Below are 19,206 nucleotides of genomic sequence, written 5' to 3' on the forward strand. Positions count from 1 at the left end.
TAATCCTGCTTCTCCTTTTCCTGTTGTAAGAGCAGGATGCCCCGTGTGGCGCTCACCAATTTGGCGTGGAAGCCCCACGCATCCAAAGCCCACTGAAACCCGCTCCCCTGGCAGGCTCTGCTTTGCTCTGCCATCACCAAAAAGCAATGCCAAGAGAGAGGAGCAGCGCCCAGGCTGTGCACCACACCTCAGCCCTGCTCATCCCATGTGCACTCATGAATACAAAGAGGGACAGTTTGGAGTTTCTAACCTTTACTCGGCTCGTTTCAAGCACAACTACCAGCTGTTTAAAAAAACACAAAACCAACAGAAAGCAACCATTCCTCTTCCGATACACTGACTGCAAAGCACCCCAGAGAGCCTTCCCAGCAAACAGGCTTTCCAGGCCAGACAGCTCGTGCTTTCCCTGCACGTTCCCTTTCAGTGTTTGCCGTTTCAGAAGTGAAAAAGAAAAAATGTGGAAAATATCTCCTTTTTTTTTTCTGTTGAACTTAACCAGCAGGTACTTCGATCTTTTCTTTAGAGAAAACATAATGTGCTCTGCTTGCTTGAATGAAAAAAATACTGCCAACCCCAAGGGAAAAGAGCTGCATATACAAGTGCACACAGTCCTACAGCAGATCAAAGCGAAGGCACTGCTGTGACCATCGCATGCGAAGGACACACGAAGGGTTCTGGTTCAGTGTCACATGCCTGTGACCCACACAGCCACAACTTCACAGTAACGTGACAAAAAAACACAAAGTAAGCCTCTGCCAGCTTTTCCTCTCCTTTCCAGCCAGGACTCAGACAGCAGAGCTGCTCCCTTCCTATTCCTTAGGGATTTCGAACATGCAAAGGCTCTTGTACTTCTGCAGCAGTTCATTCTTGGTCCTGACCTGCTCCCGCAGGTTCTGCAGCTGCTGCTGCTGCTGCTCTGGGCTCACACTGATGCCAGGCATGGCACTGATCAGCTTCCTCATCTCCTGGAACTTGTTCTTGAGCTCGTTCAGCACCTGGTGAACATCCTGGCTATCCTTGTCCATGCTGCAGAGGGAAGAAAACAGAGACATGATTCACATCTCCTGTTGGACAGGCCTTCAGCTGATTGCATAGTCAGGGCTTATGCTGGAATTCACTGGGAAGCTTTTGCTCCTGGTATCTAATTCACACCCAATTCACCTATCACAACAAAACAACCAGAGACAGACACACAGAGCGGGCAGCCACTGGGACAAACTGGTTTCCAGGTCTTTTTCAGCACACAATCCAATAACCTTAATTGCAATCCTACAGGTTAAGACCTGGTCTGCAGCTTTAAAACACCACCACAAACCCTCACTCTGTTTAAATTCCCGTACAGGGAAGGTAAGATTACACACATATGCTGTGTGTAGGCACCTGGGAAAAAAGACCTCAGCCCCGCCTGTGACCTGTTGCCAAAGCAATACAAAAGAATCAATGCAGTCAAACTGCTTGACAGCAGAAAATAGAAATTGTTCCCCAAAGTACCAGAGAGTGTCCAATGGCAGAGAAAACGGCATTTCGGAGCTTCAGAACGACTCTCTGGGGATGTCTACCTAATAAAGGAAGCGACAGCTTATTCTTTAAGAGCAGCACAATTGCTTCTGCAGCTCTGTGCTTCTCAAGGATCAGTGTCGTCTGAGGCAGCGTCTGCCCTCAAACCCTCATTAGTATCTGCTTCAGCTTTGTTAGCAAAGGCGAGAAGTGTTACGATTCCAGGCAAAGGCGAGGCTGCTTCCAAGGCAGCGCTCATAACGAGAGAGAGACGCTGACGGCCTCTGAAAGCTGGGAGCCTGTTCAATAGCCAGACCCAAAAATAAAACTGCTTGGCATGACCAGGGCAGAGAGGTGCCTGATTACAACTTTGGGGAGTCGTGACACGACTGAGAGCAGAACTTTTAACCAGATGGTCCCGTTCATTTCAACAGCCTGTTGGAACAAAATATTCATTACTCCTCTCTAAATAAAACTGCAGCTGGTACTAAAATGTATCCCCATTATGCAGGCATTTACGGTCAAGTTGACAGTGGAAAAATACAGGCACACACACGTTGCACATCTGGGAAGGATGGGCTGGCACTGCCTTTAATCCACACTAGCTACATGCTGGCTCTGAAGGGGCGACCAGGTCCCTCCACAGCTTGTTCTCTTCTCCACACCCAGGGAATGGATGGTTGCCTGTTTGGTTGGTTGATTTGAAGGAATAATTATTTTCAGGCTTGTTGTTTTTCTTTTTTCTGATAGGAGGTTTTCAAGCAGTTGAAGCAACTCCTGTCTGAGGGCACAGACAGGCAGAGGTGAGAGGAGGAGTGGGAAGACCTCAGCCACCTGCAATTACACAGATTTAAACACAATGTCCAGCCACAGCCTGTGTTGATGGACAGTGCTTGGGATCTCCCTTAAAGGACTGAGTTCTCCAAACCCCTCCTGAGCTGCCCACCAGCTCTCCTTCGCTGGTGTCCCTCCATCGTGTCTTGCCTGCAGCTCCTGGCTACAGCAGCACAACCCACCATCACAAGAACCACGCACCTCACAGGTAATGCCATTTGATTATACAGGGGTGAAAGTAACAGCAAGCCCTGCTTGGGAGAACTTTCTCGGGACTCAAACAACAGGAAAGAACACGTGTCCTTGAATGTAAGCAAATGTACGCGATACATCATTGCTCCTGAGCACAGTCACCTTGGAGATGTGAAGTGTCTTCAGGGCTGAGTCAGTGTCAGAACAGCAGGGCCGGGCTCAGAGCCTGGCGGTGGCGTTAAAGGATAATATGTTTGCCATCTGTCAGGGACGTGAGGCAACACGTCCCACCACTCCATCTGACCCCTCTGCAGTGCTGCTCCGTGCACCTACGTCTGCTCACACCATCCAGGAAATGCTGTGTGCCAGCATGGGGGGAGGGGGGGAGTGGGGTAGTGGGAGTGGGTGGCTCAGTGGGACAGGGCACAGGATATCCTGGGGACTGTTGCTGTAGGTCGTCACGACTTGCTCAGTGACACACAGGAGTCTGGGAGGTCTCCGCCCGTGGCTCCGGCTCACTTTGCCTCTGTACTCAGATGCAGACGGCAGCAGGCTCAGCCTCACCTCAGTGGCCTGGATGGATCAGGCAGAGTTGAGCGCAAGGACAGCGGCAGTGCAGTGAGGAAATGGAGGGTGGGTTTGAGTTCTCACAGCTCTCCTGAATCTAGGATGTTGTGTCTGTGGGGTATTTGGTCTTTCCTTGTGATGACCCTCCAGCCGCAGAGTTATTAAGGGCAAAACTCTCTCAGCACTCACGCTTGACACAAGCAGAACCCCAGCAGGAAACAAACCAGCCTCAGCTCCCACAGAAGTGTGCAGGGAAAGGGCAGTCAGGCCCAAAACAAGGAATGGGAATTTGCACTTCCTGTGCCCTCTGCCTCACTGTGCTGCGTGCCCAGGTCACGGGGCTGCCCACAGCAGGGCTGTGCCCCTACCGGGAACTCAAACATTTCCAACAGGGTTACCCTGGGCCAGAAACACTCTGGTTGTCAGGACCCCAGGACAAACACCTTTAACCCTACAGCATTGATTTTGAACTGGAGAGAGCCTAACTCAACCTGCAGAAGCTTTCCTCTTTCTCCCAGCGCCAGCCAGCAGCGCTGCCCTGGGACAGCCCATCCTTTAATTATCAGCCAAACGGAGCAGCCATACGGGGCAATAACTCTGCACAGCGCAGCTCGGCGGGTCTGCCAGGGCTCTGCCCCACCTCAGTGACCCCAACTCTTCCCGGGGACGGGCACGACTCAGAGCAGAGCCGCTCCACCCCTCCCAGGGACCCCAGCGGGGAGAAAAAAGGCAGAAGGGAGCATCGCTGCGGGGCGGCTGGGGCAAGGCCGGCCCGGCGCTGAGCGGCGAGCCCGCGGCCGCCGTTACCATTTGATGATGTCGTGGACGAGCGGCAGGAAGGAGAACTCCTCCTGCGCGGGTGCCGGCGGTGCGGGCGGCGGCTTCTGCTCGGCGGGCGGCTCGGGCGGCGGCGGCTCCTCGGCGGCACGGACCGCGGGCACCACCGAGGCCATGGCGGCCCACGGACCGCCGCCGCGGCGCTGAGCAGTGACGGAGCGGGGCGGAGCTCCGCCGCTCTGCACCGCCTCGGCAGCGGCCTGGGCTGGGCCTCCGCTGCGGCCTGCGCCTGGGCGTGAGCTTGGGCCTGAGCCTGGCCCGGGACTGGGCCTGAGTCTGAGTCTGAGCCTGGGCCTGAGTTTAGGCCTGGGCCTGCGCCTGGGCCGTGAGGCTGCTCCAGGACGTGGCCTGGGGCTGGGACTGAGGCATCAGGCCTGGGCCAAAGCAGGGCGTGGAGGCCTGCCCGGGGCCTGAGCCGGGCCTGAGCCCTGAGGCAGGCGTGGGGGCTGAGCTTGGAGTCACGCTTTGGGCCTGGGGCTGGGAGATGGGACTGCGCTGCTGCTGAGGCCTTCATTGGCTGGGCCCTGGTCCGTGCTCCCAGGGCAGTGCTCTGCACACCCTGCTGAGCACCCTGCGCTGTGCCGATAGGGCAATAGGAACAAGGACGGCTCCCTGCCCGCACTGTGACCCACGGCATCCCTGACCTGCGTGCATCCCAACTTCTCCTGGCAATCCTCGTGCGAGGAATAGGAGAGGAGGGCCACAAAGATGCTCTGAGGGCTGGAGCACCTCTCCTATGAAGGCAGGCTGAGGGAGTTCAACCTGGAGAAGAGAAGGCTTGCTGGGCTTGGAACTGGAGAAATCTGGACGAACAGAGGCATAAATCCAGTGCCAAGGCTGAGACCTCCATGAAGCTACAAGGAGGGGGAGAGATGGGGTTCTTGAGTGCCTGGCTTATGAGTGAAAGAGGGGATGGAGAAACCCTGCCTGGAAGATGGGAGATGAGCAGCGCTGCCCCTGTGCACCAGCAGGCTTCCAAGTGTGCTTCAGCAAACTGCTGTTGCTGCGTTTAAACCGCTCTGTCAATACACACGATTGTAGCACTAATAATGCCAGCCACAATCATGAGTTATCCTTCCTGGAACTGGATTACAGAGCATAGATAATTTCATTTTTCATTTGAAATAAGCTCCTAGGTTCATCAGTTAGTTATAGCCCAGGGATGACGGGAAAGGTAATTTTCTTTTTTAAAACGATTTCTTTCAAAAAGCAAACTATTTGTGTACCAAATGAGAATGCTGGTAACCGGTTGTGCGTATGTATTATTGACTGCTCACTCTAAATATAGCAGATGCAACTGTTCACATTGTTCTGCTGTCAGGAATAGTTCCCGGCTTGGTCACCAGTTCTGGAATGTGCAGGGGAACCCAGGGGAGCCCAGGACCTGCTGAGCAGATCCCTGTGGGAAGGCTGGTGGGATTTATGGCCCTTGACTGAGCCAAGCAGGAGGTACAGGATGCTAATGCCTCTGTGTGGGGCTCAGCAGAGAGGTTCATTTCTGCACGTTGTTTTATGGGCTGTTTCAAAAGCGAGACTTGATTCAGGCTCCTTGGGGGTCATTTTATTCTGTGCTATGCTGGTTTTAACTCTCCCCTTGACTTTATCAAGGAGTGTGGCTAATTGCTAGGCTGCTGGATGCCTGCCTCTGATGGGTGAGTCAGGCAGTCATTAGAGTAGGTGACAACATGCAGATGCCATTCAGCCAGAACTACAGCACTGTCAATCAGAATTTCTTTGTACCATTCAGTTCCCATTTTGGTTCGCTTGTTCCCACAGCAATTGGAATGTACAGCTTTATCTCAGTGGCTTCAGCCCTGCCTCTGCCTCACACCTTCCCTTTCTCATGTGAATAGAGTAGCTCCTTCAGGTGACCCATCCCCATCCTTTGGGGCTGGTCAGGTCTCATGGCAAGTTCACTGGAGAGTGACAATGTTTTGCAGTGAGGAAATGGTGCCACTGGCTCCTCCATCACTGAAGACACTGATGAATTGATGGGATGAGACTGCATGGTTACTGTCTGAGTGTCTGCCTGTTGTCTGTATCATGACTGGTGTGTCTATAGCCTCAGTGAAGATTTAGGGAGGATAAAGACCCAGCTGACAGGTCTGGGAGGGAAGAGATCTTTTGGGCAAGCACATGGCTGCTGGTCTGAGACAAGGAGCACTGCCCTAATCTTCAGCTGCCCTCACAGAGCTCCAAGCTGTGAGGCCTTTATCCCTGTGAGATGGTGACCTGGCTTGCTTCTTTGTGGTACGGTTCCTCATGGGTAGACAGCATACTCAACACGATCTTTGCACTCCACAGGATCTCCATCTCAACTGGAAGGGCTGTGTCTGGATCTCCTTCTGTTCTCTCATGGAGCTGCAGATCTTCCTAGTGTTCAGTCTGTTTTCACCCATTTACCCTCAGCGGATAGGCTTGAGTGAGCAACCTTTAAAAACTCGTAGTGATGCAGCTAAACTATAAACAAAGGTGCTTAGCACTGAATGAACAGAATCATTTTTCTCCTAGATTTGGTAATAAACCCGAAGTCAAACAATTGTCCTGTTTTTCACTGATGTACTGGTATATAATTGTGGCTTTTTGTGGAGTTCCCTTGCTGGTCATCCCATTTCTGAAATGTTCAGACATCTCCAGACCATCTGACCTTCTGTGTCTTAAAGCTATCACATAACTTCTGTTTGCCCTAACATTTGGTGTATTCGTTATTCTAAAAACAATAGCTGATCAAATCAGGCGTATCCAATACCTCTTATTGCCTGTTTCTTCACAATACCAATCTTCTTTTTCTTTTTCCTTGTCTTTCTATACAAATTGCATCTCACATCTGCTTCCAAAGATAATTTTTGGGGGGGCTACCAGCAGTTATCTAATTGAGCACCACGCATCTCACCAATGTTTTCTTACAATGACCTGACATTTTTGTATGGATGGTCTGGCATGTCACCAGGCTCTGCTCCTCTCTGTCAGGCTATCTGGAGTTGCTTGTGCCATTGCCACCAGCTCTGTTATCATTTTTTATTGCATGGCTATCATCAGGTTGAACTTTATCTCTTTTTCCTGCCTCAGTACCTCATTGTCAGCCTGAATTTTCTATCTTAGGCTTGCTGAGCTGCTGTGGTGGGATAAGTCTGTATTGCTGAATGAAAAAGGTGTTGTTGGGACTGTGGCTGCCTGGTGTGGGCGATAGGAACAAGAAATAACAGCTCCTGCTGGCCTCTGGGCAGTCAGCCTGGGGCTGTGCTCAGCAGCACCAGAACATTGGCCCACTGTCCCAGGTGGTGGCTGTGTGCCTGCAACTGCTGAGATTCCTAGCCAGCATCCCCCTACATGTGACCAGATGGAAGTTTGGCCTTGGGATCTGACCTGTCTTGAATTCTGGTGTCACTGAGGACCTGTTTCAGGGCTCTGGTGTCCCTGGTTCTCTGTGGTGTGCAGATAGGAATGGGAGATCTGTAAGCTGAGCATCACCCAAACACATCCGAAGAACTCCGGTGCTTCCCAGAGCTCACCTTGCTTTGTCAGGGTGACCAGCTGCAGGGGAAACTGTGTGCCCCATCCAGAGCTGCCCAGGGGAGAAGGGCCATCGAGTGACATCAGGAGCTGCTGTCCTTGAGGAGAGCGGCCACCTCTCCCAGGGAGCTCAGCCTGCAGGGACGAGAGGTGGCACGGAATTGTTGACTGAGCCCACAGTGGCTCTGGGCTGGATGTCAAAGCTGTAGGGCATTGGCCTGGCCATGAAGGCCACTGCTTCGTTACAGTGAGCCTCGTGGGGAGAGAAGAGGGATGATTCAAGGGCACAGGGAGTGTCCAGCGATCGCATGATGTTCGCTGATGCCCCCCCCTGCTGAGCAAACATGGGGGCCTGCCTGGGCCACGGTCCACCTCGGGGGAAGTTTCCAGGCCAGTGTGTGGGCAAAGGGAACACAGAGAACTGCTTGCACAAAGTCAGCTGTGCACAAACACAGATCCAGGGAACATGCATCCAGACTGGCCACGGCACCCAGCCTGGCCCTTCTGGCACAGGAGGCTCTGAGGCTCATTGCTCCCACCCAGCGCAAAGGGGTGAAATTCACCCAGAGAGCTTGCAGTGTGGGTCTGGGCAATTAAACCCATTCCCAAGGAGTTCTGCTCTGCACTCCTACAGGAGTGCTCTGCTACCACTGGGCAAAATCAGCTCTGGGTCCCTGCTGGCAGTGTGTTTGACTCTGCAGTGTCCTTGCCGCTATTTGCAAATAATGAGTGAGCCACCAAACACGTGCTATGGAACATGTGAGGCAGCAGCATTCAAAGCTCTTGATGTGTGATCAGAGCCTCAAAGCGATGCTGCACGTGCCTGCAGCTGAGTCCAGCAGCCAACCAGGGCTATGACTGCTGGCTTGAGCCTCCAGCTTCACATCCTGTGCTTTGGGAAGTTGCTGGAGTGGGACAGCACAAATGCGTGCATCCCTGTGTGCATCCTGTGTGCACCCCTGTGCACTTCCCTCCGTGCACTTCCCTCTGTATATGCACATGCAGATCCCAGAGCACTGCTGGGCATGGTTCAGTTGCACTTCTTGCTCTGTGTAGAGGACAGATACCCAGATCCACATGGCAGGGACTGGCTAACAGGGCTGCATTATGGACTCCATCGAAACCCCCGCTCCCTTTCTTGGTTAGTTTTTATTCTGCTAAAGTAGGTCAGGCTTTGTTGATGTGTTCGTCAGGTTGTCTTCAATCACGGCAAGGAAGAGCTGTGACACGAAGCTATTTGAGCAGATCGAGATGTGGCTCTTCAGTTACTACAAGCAGGGACCACCACGGCCATGGTGAGAGCAACATTCTGAGGTTTCTTCCTCCTGCTGCCCAGGGCTAGCAGCCCCATCCCCACTGCTGGCCCCAGGGAGTCTCACCCAGCTCTATTTGCCATGGCTTAATGTTTAGCAACTATAAACAATTCATATCAGGCTTTGCTGACCAGATAGCTGCATTTTCCTGGGAAGTTCACTGCTCTTGCAGGACAAACAATCCCAGAATGTTGTGGCACACTTAGTGTACATTAAGTTTTCAATGGAAAGTAGTCAGCATTCCTCCAGCTGCCATTCATCTGCCCCAGCCATTCCCTGGGCATCAGCCAGGACCCAGTGCTCAGTCTCATCCATGCCTGCTCTTATATCTTTCTCTCCATCCTGGCTACACTCTGATTTATTTGGGAAGGGGTTGTTTACCTGCTTGAGGTTAGTTTGGATTTTTACTCCAGATTGCTGTCAGAAAGCAATGCTTACTTCATTCTAGCAGCATTGAAATGAGGTTTTTAAACAATGTCAAGGGGGAAAACATAACAGCTTTCCTTCTTCTGACTTGAGAAATTTCAGAAGTTGTCCTTCATGTGGCATTTCTCAGCCAGCAGTCCAATTACTCCCCACAGAGGAATGTGCCCTATGTGTGTTATGGGGTTTGATGCCCATTGGACACCCAGGGCTCCATCCAGCCCAATTCTACCTTGTGCATACTGCTGAGCCCTGCCCTGCTTCCCCCTCAATGGTGACTGGCAAGGAGGGAAGCAGGAGCATCATCTGGGGCAGCTCAGACCCTGACTGCATTTTCTGTTTCATCATTAAAAAGAATGCAAACAAATACTAGAGATTGACATTCAGCTTCCAGGCAAACGGTTCTCTGTATTTTGCTCCTATTTTGCATGGGAATTACACGCAGAACTGCTGTTCCTGGCATTGCAGGAGTTTCTCCTGGTGCTGTTGCTTTGTTTGGGGCACTCTGAGCAGGACTGGATGCAGGTCCCCATTGCACAGGGATTGCAGCTGGGAGCTGCCATCCGCCAGCCCATTCCGGCATCTCTCAGCAACTGCACAGATAATTGCAGTCGCTGCAATAAGTCTAATTGTTCCTGCTGGATAATGAGCATTTTGCATCGTCATCTCCAGCTGCAGAGAGCATCATCCGAGATGGTATTTCAGGGGTGGAAATTGGCTCCTCTGGGCCGGGAAGGATGAATCTGGCTGGCTTCAGCCATCCAGAAAGAGAAAACAAACAGCACCCACAGATGACAGCTCTGCCAGCATGGTCTGGGACGAGGCACAAGCTGGAGAATGCTTCCTGCAGGAAGCCTGGGCACAAGGCTGTGCAAATGTGAGATTTCCAGTGTGTTTGTAAAGCACAGCCAAATCCCTGTGGATGTCTCCAGAGTGCCCTACTCTCACCTCCACTCAGCATTGTCCCTGCAGGACACTGAGGGGATGTGTGGGCACATGCATGGGCATGCACACATGTACACACACCCACATGTGCATGCACATGGAACTGCTCCCAGCCCAGCAACTCGTGTGCTCCTATGCTGCTCCAGCACTGCCGAGTGTAAGGAGTACAAAACCAAAGCCTTTCCTGCTACATCATGCCTCTATTGCCACGCACAACCTCCTGGCAATGTGTTTGCAAAGGATACTGCTAAAAATGCCTTGGAAAAGAGTGGCTCAGGGTTGGAGATAAGAGCTGGTTAGGCAAGGAGAGAGAGGAAAAAATGTGTCAGGCCAAGAAAGGGGAGAGATAAGCAGGGCATCGGGCTGGGAGCACTGAGCCACCCGTCTCCCCGGCGCCAGAGGGCTGCAAGGTGGCTGGATCCGGGCCGTGATACCCTGGGCTGGAGCCAGCCACGTGGCAGAGCCTGCTGCCCACAGGGCTGGGAAGGCTGGGGATGGTGGCACAAACCTTTTGGCTGCACAGTGCAGGGGGCAGCCATGGCTGTCCCAGGGATGGGAGGGATGAAGACAGGGGGATGGAGTGTGCTCCTGCAGCCCTGCACAGCTTGCAGACTGTTCACCAGCAGGGCTGCTGTCCCAGGTAATAGGATTTTGTATATGCCAAGGACATGCCCAAGAGGGGAAGATGCTCATTTCACACTATCGATCAGTTCTGTCAGTGGCCGTATTTAACGCCTCAGGGAATTGCAACACGCTGCTTCTCTGTCAACTCGCTCCTGCTCCGAGCTTTCGAGGCTGGGATATATCTGGTGCCAAAGCAGTATCTGCTGCTGCCTGGAGATGGTTTCTGGGGGGCAGGAGGAAAGGCACTGCATCTCAGAGCTGCCGGGGCTGAATTGTGCACATCGCCTCCTATTTGCTGCTCTTGATGCTCTCTCAAAATGAAAAGCACGATTTAGTCAGAGGATGGGAAACACAGGGAGCCGGGGCAGGGCTGAGCCCCCACCCCTGCAAAGCCAGCCACTGGCATCAGTCACTGTCCCTATCCTTCGTTCTCTGTGCCACCTTCGCCCTGGCACCGGCAATCCTCCCTGTGCTCATTCCACTGCCGCACCCATGCGCACACCGAGGGCTGATCCCACGCACACAGACGCTTCTCCCGTGCCAGATCCGTATTTGCAGCCGCTGTATATACAGTAGAATCCACCCACGGGGAGTCCAGGCTGTTCTCAGCTGGGAAGGACAGAACATCCTTGTGATTTGAAAGGTCAAAACGAATGTCAGTGCGCTGTCGGCTTGAGTCAGCAAGAATGCCAAAGCTGCTGTGGGGACATGGGGTGCTCACAGGGATGGTCGGGGGCTGTCAGGGACGATGGTCCATGGCAGAACCATCCTGCTCATTTACCCACTCAGCCCCGCTCTATTTCTGGTGGCTGTTTCAGGCTGAACCCAGCAGCAAAGATAGAGAGGGCACATGCCCATTGAGCGGGTGTCGGAGATTGATTTCTGAGCGACAGAAGTGCTCATGTCCCTTCAGCTCCCATCCCTGTTCCAAACGATTTTCTCTGCCAATAATCCCCGCGGATCAGGCAGCAGTGCATGAGGACGAGGGGACATTTTGGAGCTGATTGCTGACAGCAGGGCCATGCGCTGCTCCTGCCATACAGACCTGATGTGTTTGCCCCTGCCTATCTCAGCAGGAGGGTGCAGCAGCCCCACACCAGCAAGACCAACCTAACATTGGCCTTGGCTATTAGCAGTGAGTCTCCTGTGCTGGCCACACCGCTCCAGGCAGCACCAAAAGGTGATTCTGCCATGGCTAGATCTAGCTGAGAGGTGCTGCAGGACTGAGAGATGCGTTAGGAATCCCTGCAAGGCAGCAGGGCTGACTCTGGAAGCTGATGGCATCCTGCAGCCAGGCTTTGGAGATGCAGAGGATAAGAGTTGTAGTCACTCCGACCCAGAACACCACTCTGCAAAGGACACTCATTGCCCTCCTGCCTCAAAGCCACTCAGAGCCACACATCTCCTCTGCTGCTGGTGTGATTACTTGGTGCTCTCCTGAAGCAATATCACACAGCATCTGCTCCCAGAAATGTCACCCTGCATTTGTCACCGAGCTGCAGAGCGTTGCACAGCCCTAGCAGGCGCACCAGGATGCTGCCACTTGCCACCGTGTCCCTGTGATCTGGCTGCATTCTGGGGGTAATCAAAGCATTCCCACATATGTCCTGTCCCTGCAGCACACCTAGGCAGTGCACACTGGCTGGTAGCAGCAGTGGCAGCGCGTCAGTCCTCCCTTGCACCAAGCAGCAGAGCTGGCAGTGCCGTGGTGCCTGGCAGGGCCCTGGTGGCCCCGACCTCTCTGGCTCTGGGTACAGGACAGGAACACTCTGCGCTGTTGTTTTCAGCTCAGAAGGAAGAACGGGACCTTCGGGCTGTTCCCGACATCGTGGCGTCCCGACTGCTGCCGGGGGGGCTGTGCTGCTCTCACTGTTTTGTCCTTCAGGGCTGCAGATGGGCTCTCCTCTCTCTTTCCCACCACTGGACAGCCTCTGGGGAAGCACCAGCGGCTCTAGATTAGAAGTTCAGTGAGTTCAGCAGCCCTGCTGCTGGGTGGGAAGTGTGCCCACTGCCCTCGTTGACATGGGCACTGAGCTGGAACACAAGCATGCAAGGAATGCATTCCCACCTTGTCTCACCCCAAACCTGGCTCCTGCCCTTTGAGCAGCCCCTGATCTGCAGGGAGAGGAGAGCACAGAGCAGCTGTGATTTATGCCCATGTCATGGGGGAAAATGCAGTTGAGTCCTGAACATCAACTTGTCCCTACCCAGGGACCTGAGGGCCTTAAAGTCGCAGGCCTTAGGGACAATGCAGGCCTGGACTATACAAATTTGGACGATGTACCTGGGGAATCTGGCACAGAGCTGGCAAGGTTTGATGCTGGGCACATGGGCCACGAGGTGGGCAGCAGGCAGGGACGAGGGCACTTTTTCCTCAATTTCCAGAAGAAAAAGCAAATCCCTCATAATCTGTGGGGACGGGGCACCTCGCTGTCACCCCCTGCCTGCCCCCACGAAGCCCCAGGCAGCTCACTGCTTATCAGCCACCCCTGGGCAGGAAAATAGCCGGCCACTTTCCCTTCCCGTATGAGCGATTGTGGAGCGGGCACTGCTCAGAACTCACCCAAGCTGTGCCAGGGCCGTGTGCTCAGAAACCACCGGCCATACTGAGATCTGACCCCCAATTCCCAGCACCGGGCACAGCCCTGATAACAACCTGGAGTCACACAGTGTGCCCACGTGAGCCGAGTTCCCTCTGGCATGCCAAGAGGTATGCAGGTGCTGTTTAATCTGGTGGAGTGACAAATTCCTCCTGCCCCATTGCAGGCTTTCCACAGCTGTCTTGGCAGGGAAACACAGCTTTTCAAAGGAAATCCAGATACACAGGTGATCTCAGCAGAAGAGGCTTTAGGAGCTGGCTGGGAAAATAAAGTCTGTTCTCAACCAGCTGTGCAGCGGCAGTGAAGCCGATGTCCAAACTGTCCCCACATCCTTCTGCTGGGGAAGCTCTGCTGGGGTGGGTGAGGACAGGTGCCCCTGGCTGCAGGCTGCTAAGAGCAGGGGATGGGAGCCAGGGGAGCCTGGAGCAGCCCGTGCCCATTCCCTTTACTCTGTGGCCATTCCTTTTACACCCTTTACTCCATAGCACAGCGACATGCACTGTAGTGGCAATGGTTTTAACCTTTGCGCTGCTCATTCCTTCCCTGTGTTCCCAATGAACTGCTCAGTCTCTCATCCCTTATTCCTTGTCACTTATCCCCTATGCCTTATGCCTTGTCCCTCCTCCTTTCCCCCTTCCACTCCGTCCCTTGTCCCCTGTCCGTCATCCCTTGTTTCTTGTCCCTTATACGCCATCTCTTTTCCCTGTGCCTCATGCTGGGACCTCATCTAGCTGAAAGCCAAGGCTTCAGGCTCTAACCCTGCAGCTCAGTGCCTCACCAAGGTGCCACATGCCCAGCTCTTGTTTGTGTCTCTGGGTCACATCTTCACCAGCCTCAAAACAAGGCCTTAGTTTTTGCTGCCAGGCAGCTGACCCCTGGCCGTCCCGGGAGATGGGTCCCTGAAGGCTGGCAGGGATTTACAGCCACTGTAATTTATGCTGGAGGACAGAGCCAGCACTGCAGCGGCTCAACAGCGTGGCTGTCCCAACATGACCCTACCCTGTAAGAGGGACAGAGTCCTGTGGAGAGACAGACATCCCCTGAGGACAGACAGATGTCCTCTGCAGACAGCAGTGGCATTCACAGGGTGGACTACAAGCTGCAAATGTTGTCACCCTTCCTCCTCCAGGCAAAGAACAGGCACAATGTTTTAAAGCACAAGTATATGCCTCTAGTTTGGTGAGCTGGGAGGAAACTGCTCTTCTTCAACCCAAGAGGGACATGGTGGGAGCTGGATGGTCAGTGTGTGACACAAAAGCAATGCATGGCAATGGTATTGCACTAAAAGAAAGCACTTGAGCACTTAGGGCAAGCAGAGGGGCTGTAAACAAGCTACCAGAGCCTGGAACACCCCCAGAAATCCCTGAAAGCAATGTAGGAGGGAAATGAAAGTCCAAAAGCCACTTGCACTCCATCACATCATGCCAGCGCTGGGCCGCCACTCACTTCCTCCCTTCCTGCATACTGGGGCTCAGACCAAGCAGCCACCCCTGCTGCAGGAGGATTGCGGTGCAGACGGCCGAAGAGCTGTGCCATGTCTTCAGCAGGGTGTTGAAATCCAGCCCTGGTGCCCCTGGGCTGTTCCTCCTCCCTGTCCTCCTGGGTGAGAGGTCTGCCTTGCTTGGCTCTGTTTACCACATTGTGGATTTCCCCCTCCAGCCGTTTCTGTATTCTCACTGCAAAGTGATGCAGAACCACCTTGGCAAAACAAGTGAAAGCTCAGCACCAGTTCCAACCAGCAAGGAGCTAGGAGCTCCCGTGGCAGAAGGGGGCATGTGGGGTCATCCTGTAAGAGCTCTGCGGGGGACCAGACATCCAGGATGGGGCTGTCACCTCCCAAACCTGCCTCCAGCATCACCAGCATCCCTGTGGGACAGCCTGGGACAGGGCTGGCCCCCAGCACAATGAGTCTTTGGTGATGAAACCTCTGTGGTGGGACACACGAGCAGCCTGTACCGAGGTCACGCTCTTCTTAATAGGATTTCACCATCCAGAGAGTTACTGCAGGAGGACAACACTGGTTCTGCTGTGAATTATCCCTGCCTGTCCCCAGAGCTGGGTGGTGGAACCCCCATCTCCTTCTGCCCCAAATGTGGGGAAGGTGCACCAAGCCTTGCAGCACATATGGGGGTTGGGTGAGCCCATCAGCCTGCCCATCACCCTTGGATAATATTCTCTGAGCCCAGTGCTCATTTTTACCCCAATTACACCCAAAGGCAGAAGTCAAAAGGCTATTTCTATGCACTCCAGAAGTGCTGATAGAGAGGAAATTTTCCTGCTGTGCAAAACGCTGTGGTGTGAGCCCAGCCCTGCTCCAAGATATCAGAGCTCAGTGCCAAGGCAAAACTTCATGGGAAATCAGCCTGCCCTGGGCTGCCTGCTTACGGCACCGCTTGCTTTGTTTTGTTCCCAGCTCGAGATACCGGTCGGACAAAAAATGCTTTGTAAGGATGGAATTAAAAAGGATGATGCAAAGCCCACAGGGTGCCTGGGAGAGGAAACGTGAGCGGCCAGCAGTCGGCAGCCACGGGGTGCAGCGTGTTTGGAGAACACAGGGTTCCATTGCCCGTGCATGTGACTGTGTATAACCACCAGTTACACACTAGATTTAATCTTGGGTCAACAGTCACAGATAATTTGAACCTCACACAAATTGTTCGTTGCACACTTGCGGGGTTTTGAGGTTTGTTTTTTTTTTTGCTACTTTTTGTTTGGCCCAAACAACCTCAGCAAAACCAATGAGCCCTGGCTTGTGGTGCCCAAGGGTTAGGGCTTCTTGTGTGCCCCTGATGCCTTCCCAGTGCTGTGCATTTGCTATAGAGAGGGAAAATGGAGGATACAAGGCAAAACCTCCAGTCTGGAGCTCAGCAGGGGTCATCAGCCCCTCTGTTCTGCTGCTTTGTGGGTGACTATGCAGAGGGTGCCCTCAGCACCCTGCAGTAGCACAGTGCAGGTGCTGCTTTCCTGCACATTCAGCCCCAGCTCATCACCCACTTGGGCGCCTGGTTTTCTCTCTGGTGGCTCCTTGAGCCTCGAGCTGGCACTGGAAGCCCATCTGGTATCAAAGAGCAGCAGGGATGTTGGTAACAGTGCTGCCTTGGGTTAATTGAGCAGAGGGATCCACCAGCTCATTCATAGCTGGGCATCGCAATGGCCCCCACCTCTGCACGGAGCAGCCTGCTCCCCAGCAACTCCACCCTCCCACCAGCACCAACAGCCCAGCTTCAACACACAGGCACTGATTCTTCTTTCCCAGCACTGATACATCTGCACAGAATGGGGGAAAACCCCTCTGGGACAAGGAAGAGAAAGCGCTGCCACAGGAACAAATAGTAATAATACTGCTGATAGCACTGAGCACTTTTCCAGAGCTTCACAAACATTAATTTGTGCTGGTACACAGTTCGGTGTATGGTTCCCATTTTATCCACTAGGAAGAGAAGTGGCCATTTTAATTTAACCTAACTCCTCTTTAATTTAATGCTGGGGCACTTGCAAGAATATCTGGAGCCTGTTTCAGAACTCCTGCACAGGAGAGTCATGCTCCAAAGGGTGGCACATGGAACAGCAGCACCAGCAGTGCCTTTCCAAGTTATCCCCATTCCAGCACAAAATCTGGTGCCCTGAATGGTGCAAACAGTGCAGGCTTCACCATGGCCCTTGAAGCTCTCCCTGCAGCAGCAGCAGCTCGCTGTGCCTTCGCTTTCTTTCCCTTTGCTTTAGTGCCTTCCTGCGTCCTGTCTCCACACCGGGTTGCCTCCTTAAGTGTCTGACTTTAATTTCTCTCCACCAAGAGCCGGGCCTAAGCAATTACATAATAATGAGCTATTCATCCAGAGGGAGGGCACGGATCTAGGTTAATTGGGCTGACAATTGAACTCAAGCCTTTCCGGTTTTGCCCAGTTTTCCTGAATTTTTTTTTTTTCTCTTCTTCTGCACAATCTCTGCAAAGCTCTCAGCCTCGTTAATTAATAAGGTAACTTCCCCCCGAGGGCTGTTTTGTTCTCCCCTCCCTCCTGCCAATGCTTGGGTAGAAGAAGAAGCAAGAATTAGCTAGCTGGTAACGAAGCAGCCGGCACTGGGCAGGATGGAGCTGGTTTGCTCTGATGGCTGTGCAGGCTGCTTGGGGCTGCTGCTGCTCTCCTGGGTTTTGGGGAAACAATGCTGCATGTGCAACACTGGTGCTGTGCCAACACAGGTTGGATGTGGTGGGTGGATGCGGAAAGCAGCTGGGCTGGGTGGGGGCTGGGTCATGGTGGGGGCTGTGAGGATGGGGGGAGAGATGCGAAAGCACTCATGGCTCCTTGTGAACAGACAAACCTAAATACTTGTGTGCTTCTGAAGCCCTCTGAGCCACCAGGAACACAGGGCAGATGAGCAGGGCTGCAGCCCAGCACCTTGTGACAGCGGTGACACTCAGGTGGTCCTCAGCACTGTCCCACCAAACTGGGATGCTGCAGGGAGGGATGGAGGGAATGGACCAGACTGTCCTGCACACACCAGCTGCCACCACCATGGGAACAGGTCCTGCTGCTGCCCTGGCAGCCGCATGTTTTCTGTGTTTTACTCTGCAGCATCACACGCGTGCAGTTTGCCAGCTCCATCCTGGTTGGTACTCACGCATGTGCCAGATAGAAACACATCCATTTCCCCATCGTTTTCCTGTGTTGGGGACTTATGGAGCTGAATGGGGCCAAACCACTCCCATGGCCATGCTCCTGCTCCAGGACCGCAAGCCCCGGAGAAGAGCCACTTATGGATGCTGCGCCAGGTTATGGGTTGGCAGCGTGGCGGCCTCGTGCTGAGGAAACAGCCGTGAGCTCCAGCCCTGGGGAGGGGTGGAGGCCCTACACAACGTGTTCCTTCAGAGTGTTTGTCAGCACAGGCACAGACAAACATTTTGTGGGGCCTTTGCCAGGAGGACAGGGTTAACGTGCACGGAGCCCCGAAGGACGCAGGAAGCGCTGCAGCCATCGCTGAGAGCTCCCAGCCTCCACGCACTGCCAGGGCACGGGGAGCCTTGCACCTCCGGGGACTGCGTTACTCAAGGCCTTGTGTACAAACAGGAGCAAAAAGCATTAATCCTAGCAGGAGGGAACATGTGTCCTGGTGCTGAGGGGTGAGAGGAAACCATCAGAACACTCTCTGGTGTCCCACACCCTCACCACCCACCGGCCTGTCCCCCAAAAGGGGCTTTACTTTGAGATGAATGGGGGGGAGAAGTGAATTAAGGGATGTTTGCGGGATTTGGGATGAAAAATCCCACATTGGGATCGTGGGGAGAACCGGGGGGCCAAGGGGAAGCAGGGCAGAGCCAAGCCAGAGGCACGGAGCAGGAGGAAGAGGATGATGAGGGATGCCAGGGGCCCACAGCCCACATATTTTCCAGCAACACTTTCCATGTGAACCCTAAAGACCCCCTAGTTCTTCAGATCCACGAGTTTTTCATGAATTTGCCCTCTGATTCTCTCCTCCATTTCACTGAGGGGCAGTGGTTTTGGATATAGGGATGGGATGCAGGGATAGGATGCGAGGGTGGTGTACAGGGCTGGGATGCAGGAATGAGGCGAGCAGGGTGCTGTGCAAAGGAACCAGATCTCGCTCCGAGGCTGGGCTGGCAGCTTCACGCTCCCACACACGATCACACAGTCCCCTCTAGTGGATATTTCTCTTGCATCCCCACTGCCATCCTGCCCATAGCGTACAGGGCAGCACCGCACTGCAGGCCCTGGCCCTGAGCACCAATGCCAGGCACGAACCGCTCAGCTCTGCACACCAAAGTGGGGCACAGCAGCCAAAGCTCCGTCCGGCTGCCGTCGAGGGCTGAGCCATCCCCTGCTCTGCTCACTCCCTGCCTGCGT

The 19,206-nt window shown here is 53.8% G+C and overlaps 1 protein-coding gene across 1 annotated transcript; it reads right to left on the bottom strand.

The window, feature by feature from the left end:
- Positions 1-235: 235 nt before the first annotated feature.
- Positions 236-4,065, bottom strand: MED9 (mediator complex subunit 9). Its single transcript, XM_052680130.1, has 2 exons — positions 3,898-4,065; positions 236-1,026 (listed from the first exon to the last, which is right to left on the bottom strand). Exons 1-2 carry the CDS (start codon positions 4,041-4,043, stop codon positions 810-812), a joined length of 363 nt encoding a protein of 120 aa, XP_052536090.1. The 5' UTR covers positions 4,044-4,065; the 3' UTR covers positions 236-809.
- Between the last annotated feature and the right edge of the window lie 15,141 nt (positions 4,066-19,206).

Source organism: Tympanuchus pallidicinctus, unplaced genomic scaffold (assembly GCF_026119805.1).
Source record: "Tympanuchus pallidicinctus isolate F22 unplaced genomic scaffold, pur_lepc_1.0 scaffold18, whole genome shotgun sequence".
Lineage (NCBI taxonomy): Eukaryota > Metazoa > Chordata > Aves > Galliformes > Phasianidae > Tympanuchus > Tympanuchus pallidicinctus.

Bases quoted from the DNA above. Each gene is read 5' to 3' on its own strand.
- MED9 (XM_052680130.1), bottom strand. From the start codon at position 4,043: ATGGCCTCGGTGGTGCCCGCGGTCCGTGCCGCCGAGGAGCCGCCGCCG. The intron at 1,027-3,897 runs GTAACGGCGGCC...TTCCCTCTGCAG, and splicing joins GTCCACGACATCATCAAATG to CATGGACAAGGATAGCCAGG.